General features: G+C 39.6%; 1 protein-coding gene across 1 annotated transcript; it reads left to right on the forward strand.

The window, feature by feature from the left end:
* Window positions 1–51: 51 nt before the first annotated feature.
* elt-6 (Transcription factor elt-6) lies at window positions 52–3,719 on the forward strand (the record flags this gene model as incomplete). Its single annotated transcript, NM_067743.9, has 7 exons — window positions 52–192; window positions 627–743; window positions 1,247–1,463; window positions 1,618–1,844; window positions 1,908–2,096; window positions 3,133–3,207; window positions 3,280–3,719. 7 exons carry the CDS (start codon window positions 52–54, stop codon window positions 3,415–3,417), a joined length of 1,104 nt encoding a protein of 367 aa, NP_500144.2. The 3' UTR covers window positions 3,418–3,719.
* Window positions 3,720–6,038: the final 2,319 nt, after the last annotated feature.

Raw genomic sequence — 6,038 nt, forward strand, 5'->3', positions numbered from 1 at the left:
CTCGCTCTCCACTTCTTCTTCTTCTAAAACAACGTCACACGTGATTTACAGATGACGTCGTCGAAGGAGGAGATGCCGGATGAGATGGTGAGCCGGGAGGTGGAGGAGGAGATGGAGGATCGGGTTGAGGAGACGGCGACTACAGCAGCAGCGTGCACCGGATGCGCTCAGCTTCACAAGGATATTCGACAGGTGCATATTATTTTGTTTAGCAGTAGGCTCACGCGCCTGCCTACTCTCGACATTTGGCTCCAGCTTCTTGCCCAAGTTTGGCCTAAAAAATATTAACTTGGATAAGAAGCTGGCTAAACTTGGGCAAAAGTTGGGCAAGACTTTGGCAAAACTAAAATCTGGTCAGACTTCTACCCAAGTATAACTAAAAAAAAGAAAATTTTGGACCAAAGTTTGGTAAGAGTTGGGGGAAACTTTGGTGCAGCCTGAATCCAAGTTTTGCCCAAGTTTTGCCCAATTGCCAACTAGAGCCAAATGCCGATAGGCAGGCATACATGAAGTAATTCTCGGATTACCAGAAACATTAAATTATTTTTCATTTCATTGAGAATTTCTGAAATTCTAGGAATTTGAATCGCCGCGCTGAAAGCTCCGGTCTATTCGTTTTCTTACAGGATGTTTCAAAAATGATGTCGAAAATTGACGAAGTGTGCGGAAGGCTTGAAGCTCTTATCAGTGAAAAGGAAAAAGTCCTGCTTGAGCAAATGTCCGAGAGCGGAAGCGAGGAGAAGGTGAGATTTTTGACAACTTTTAGCGGCCATGTTGCAAAAGTTCTGCGGGAAGGAGCTGGTGGAACTTTAGAAATAAGCCAAAATGGGCTGAAACTGAGCTTATTTCGCAGCATTTTCCCGCCGCCTGACAATTTTCGAGAAAGAAACTGAATCTGTTTTAAAGTTATTTTCTCAGTTTTTCGCGATTCTGAGCCATTCCCAAGAAACTTGTTTATTTTTGCATCCACGTTGATCATAACTTCCTGCTGTGTCCCGTGGTGCCAGGCTGTCCCATCACGGTTTGATCTACAAAAAAATGCGGGATTTTCTTTGTTTCTTCAAGTAATGTGACGTCAGCACGTTCTTAACCGTGCTAAATCAGTTGAGAAGTCTGCGTCCGAATTCTCGCGATTCTCGTAGATCTACACGTAGATCAAACCGAGATGGGACACTCTGATACCACATGTCATAATTGTAATTTCTGGAAATCAAGAAGACCAAATCACGAAAATTTTAAATTTCAGTATCCCCCATCACCAACTGAAAGCCGTGCTTCTCCGTCATCAGTCGGAAAGTCGAATGGAGGGTGCCGCAAACGGAAACCCACCAAAGAATCTGTGAATCGACATTTGGAGAATGGAGGTAGTGACTCGCCTTTTGAGAAAATCACAAGGAATATTTCGACGCCGGTTTCCGCGAGCTCTCCGTTTCCCGATTTTCAGAATTTCAACGGGTTTGTGTGTAAGTTTCATTGACTTTAGAAAAATAAAGGTTCTTAGAGTGATAAAGCTTTTAATAGAACCACATAGACCTTGGAAAAGACCTGAAAGAGCTGCCATGCCTACCTGCGCAGGATATCCCAAGATCTTTGTACAAATCTTTGAAAACTTTTTAGTCGATCCCATGGCCAATCCACAAAATATGATGAACTTGCTAAACCTTGTGCAGCAACAACAACATCAAGCCGCTGCTCATCACCATGCTCAACAGCAGGCGAGAGAGCAGAAGCCCGTAAAAGCCGAAGAGTCAAAGCAGCAGGAACCGTCGGAGAACAGAAACCAATCGCCAAGTGCGTCTGTTGAGCAGACTCTGCTCGATCAGCTCTCTATGCAGTTCAACGGGGTTAGTAGCATAGTCTTCAGACCAGACTGCTAAACCAAGACCTAAACCAAGTCTAAATTCCAGAAATCACCATCACCAACAGTACACGCATCCACCGCCGCGGCGGCTGGTAGCTCGGAGGACGATACAAGTGCCAACTCGTCCATCTCGAAATGCTCCAATTGCTCCACAATAAAAACGACAGCGTGGCGAAGGGATTTGGAGGGGAAGCTTGTTTGTAACGCGTGTGGATTGTATTATAGGCTGCATAGGGTGAGTTGGCTGAAAATCTGAGGGTTACTGTAGGTACAGTGGTTACTGCTGGAAACTCTTACAGAGATTGAGCCCATAACTACTGTAGAGAAGTACATGACGCCTAGCTAGCACTCAAAAAACCAAAAAAGGAGCTTCAATAGTGTTGACCCAATTCAAAACACACAACCTTGACAATATATATATATCCGTCGTCGCGTTTCAAAAGATAATTAGAAGATTGCGCGTACGCTCGTCCTCCGATTACCTCTTAGAAACCCATAGGGGCTGCTGATGTTATGTACTACTTCTAGCTACTGGTCCACTACCACCACCACTACCCATCTCGAAAGGTCGTTTCCGACTACGACGACTAATTATCGATGAAAATTGAATGGGTTTTGAGTGAGTGAGGAGGATCTTGATGATGGTTTTTGTGGTCAAGAAAGAGAGAGAGAGAGAGAGAAAGAAGGAAAAAAACCAAAAGTGTGAGCGAGTTAACGAGTTAAGGGAAGTATTGAATGAATCTGGAGAAGGGATTTATAGCTTAGGTTTGGCTTATATTAGGCTTAGGCCTAGGCCTACATTTAGGCGTAGGCATAGGCTCAGGCTTAGGCTTTGGCTCGGCCTTAGGCCTAAGCTTAGGCTTAGGCATAGGCTTAGTCTTAAGCTCAGACTGAGACTTAGTCTTAGGTCTAGGATTTGTTTTAGGCTTAGGCTTAGGCTTATGCCCAGGCTTCAGCTTAAGCATCGGCTGAGGCTTAGACTTAGGCTTATGCTAAGGCTGAAACTTAGCCTTAGGCTTAGGCTTAGGCTTAAGCTTAGGCCCCCGAACTACTTTTTGATGTTACCGCTGGTTTTGAGAAACTACACGTCCGAAAAGTCTGGAACCTAAAACCTTGACAAATGACATTCGGATAACCGGATGTTCGGTTTGTGAGCCCTAACTGAACCAAATAACTCGCAGCATTAAAACGTTTAGGATTCATCTGTGGAGAGACCCAATTTCAGACCTCATTTTTCAATATTCTCCCCCCTGAACTCTACAAATTTTCAGACACATCGGCCGGTTCACATGCGAAAAGATTTTATCCAACAGCGATTCCGTAGAAGAATGAGGGAAGATGAAAATGTGAGCCGTTGTTTTGCTCAATTTTTTTCCAGCGAAAAAAAAACTCTTTGGAAAAAACTCTAAACTTTTCAGCCAGCAACCAGTCAAGCAGCCGTTTTCAGTCAACTTCTCGGCCTACCGAGCATGGCTAACGGTGGAGCCAACGCGCTGACCTTTCTCGAGCAAATTAATCAGTTGAATCAGTCACAGGAGCAGCGCAAGTCTCCCTGATTATTATATTTTATTATCTCGTGTGATATATCCCCCAATGTCCCCTCCCGATCAACTGTGAGCTTTATCAGTATTTCCGTTTTCACTTTTCCAACAAAAAATCCCACTGACCCCTGCGGTGGTCTCTGAAAAAACAAAGAATCTCAACATTTTTTTTTTTGCAATTTAAATTTTTATTGTATTCCCCCTTATTAGAAGTGCAGGTCTCTTTCACTTTGTCGCAATATCTGAACAGAATAATCCCAGCACCGAGTTTATTTGTGTGCATATCCATGTTCCTTTAATAAATATTATCATGCAGGAAGGAAACTTTTAAAAAGGTTTAAGCTAGTTTCAGATCAATGAAAGCTTTAAAAAAGGGGAAACTTTTGGGTCCCGCCACGAAAACCTACAGTAACCCGGAGAACTTCATGGCGGGACCCTGTAATTTACAAAGGAAAACATGACATTATTGTATCCAGATTGAAGCTCTCAGATTGATGAATTCAATGTTTAAAATTATATCCCACCACGAAATTCCCAGGGTTACTGTAGGCTTTCGTGGTGGCCCAAATTTTCTCAAATTTCAAAGAAGTATGGGAAGCTCATATTTAATTAACATCTCTCAATTGCATAAAAACCTTAAAATCTGAAATTTCGAAATTTGAAAAAAAATTTGGGTCTCAAAACGAAAATTCTGAAAATTTGTCCAAACCTCTGGATTTTCAATTTTTGGTATTTTTCCTAGATTCAGCTCGCCGAGAGCTTCAAAATAAGTATAATCATGGCTAGGTTTTGATAGTTTTGAAAATTTTTGGGTCCCGCCACGAAATCCCTCGGGTTACTTTCGTGACTTTCGTGGTGGGACCCAAATTTGTCATGATAAGACTTAAATTGAAGCTATTAGTGAGCTGATTTCAAATATATCTGTAAAAATGGACATTTTTGGGTCCCGCCACGAAAACCTACAGAAACCCGATGTTTTTTGAGTGTCACTGTTATGTCTGTTATTAGTTGGCCAAGTGTTTTAAAATAAGTATAATTATGTCTATGTTCAATCAATTTTCAAAAATTTTTGGTCCCGTCACGAGTTTTCGTTTCGGGACCCAATATTTTTGAAACCTTATTACAACTGATTAGATTTGAAAGTTAAAAGCAAGTATATTTAATAACTGTTATTTTAATAAACAAAAAAAATTAAATTTTTTTTTTAATTTCCGCAAATATTTGAAATTTTCACAGTTATTTTGTTATTCAGCGTATTTTAAAACTTTAATTTTATTAAAATTAGTATTAAAAAATCTTATAAAAATGTTTAAAAATCCAAAATTTGACAAATTCAAGGTCCCGCCATGAAAACTACCGTAACCCGGGGATTTTCGTGGTGGGCCCTGACTTTTTTAAAATTTTAACAACTTAATGAAACATTTGAGTTCATCAATCGGAGAGCTTCAATTTGAATACAACCATATAAGGGTCCCGCCGAGAAACTCAATGGGTTACTGTAGTTTTTCGTTGCGAGACCCAAGAATTTCGGAAACTAATGGAAATGGGTCATGATTATACTTATCGTTAAGCTCCAGGCGAGATGAGTGCAAATTCGGAAGAAAAATTTTGAAAGTTTTTGAAGAATTTATTTTGTTTTACTTTTTTTTCGGAATTTTTTAAGTTTCAAATAAATGTTTTTTCACTCGATTTTTTAATCAAGTTTATTCTAAATTTTCAAAGTTTTCAATAAAAATAAAAATTAATAAAAAAAAATTTCCCGTCCAGTCAGTGCTCCACGGAGCCCCCACTATTCTTCTGCTCAAGGACATACATTTCCGGTGTATTTCCCCCGCAGCCGCCCGTGCCTATTATTCGTTCACCGCATTCGCAATACTAGTTGGATACACAGCGTTGTAAAGACAATTCGAATACTAAAAAATTTTGCGAAAATCTGAGAATTTTTAAACGTCCCAGAGAATTGTTACGTTTTTTTTTTCCGGAGAATCGGAACTTTTCTTTGATTTTTCCGGTTTTTTCTTATAAAATTGCATTTTAAACGATTAATTTCCCCTTTTTACTTCCAGTTTTTGAAAAAAAATTGGCAAAAATATAAGAATTTTAAACTTTAAAACCCCCATGGGTCCTATAGGGCGTCTGTCGCAAAAAAACCATTTATCATATTTTTCTCATTTCCTTTCTCAGTGATTTCTCGAAAAACTATCTGAAGGAACTAATATTTCGAATAAAATTATATCCTCAACATGAACAACTGCGCTCCATTGCAAATCGACAGGTCTCGCACGGATTTTCTCGGGTTTTTATGCTGAAAATTGGGAAACTTGAGTGAAATGTAACGTTGTTTTTGAATTGCAACCCTAAATTTGTTTTTTAAATATTTTTCTCATTGTCCGACCAAAAATCGAAAATTCAGATTTGCACCCTCAAAATCTTTTTTTTGTTGGATTTTAAACAAAATTTTCTTCAAATTTTCTATTTTTAAATGATTATTTCCGATATTCCTCATATTTTCCACTCATTTTCCACTCAAAATCGTCGTTTATTTGTCTTCCATAGACCCTATTTATGAAATCCTCGTGATGACCAGCCGAATGCAAACGCGCTCCACCGCACTTTCTTCATTTCTCACTGAATTT

Source organism: Caenorhabditis elegans, chromosome IV (assembly GCF_000002985.6).
Source record: "Caenorhabditis elegans chromosome IV".
Classification (NCBI taxonomy): Eukaryota; Metazoa; Nematoda; class Chromadorea; order Rhabditida; family Rhabditidae; genus Caenorhabditis; species Caenorhabditis elegans.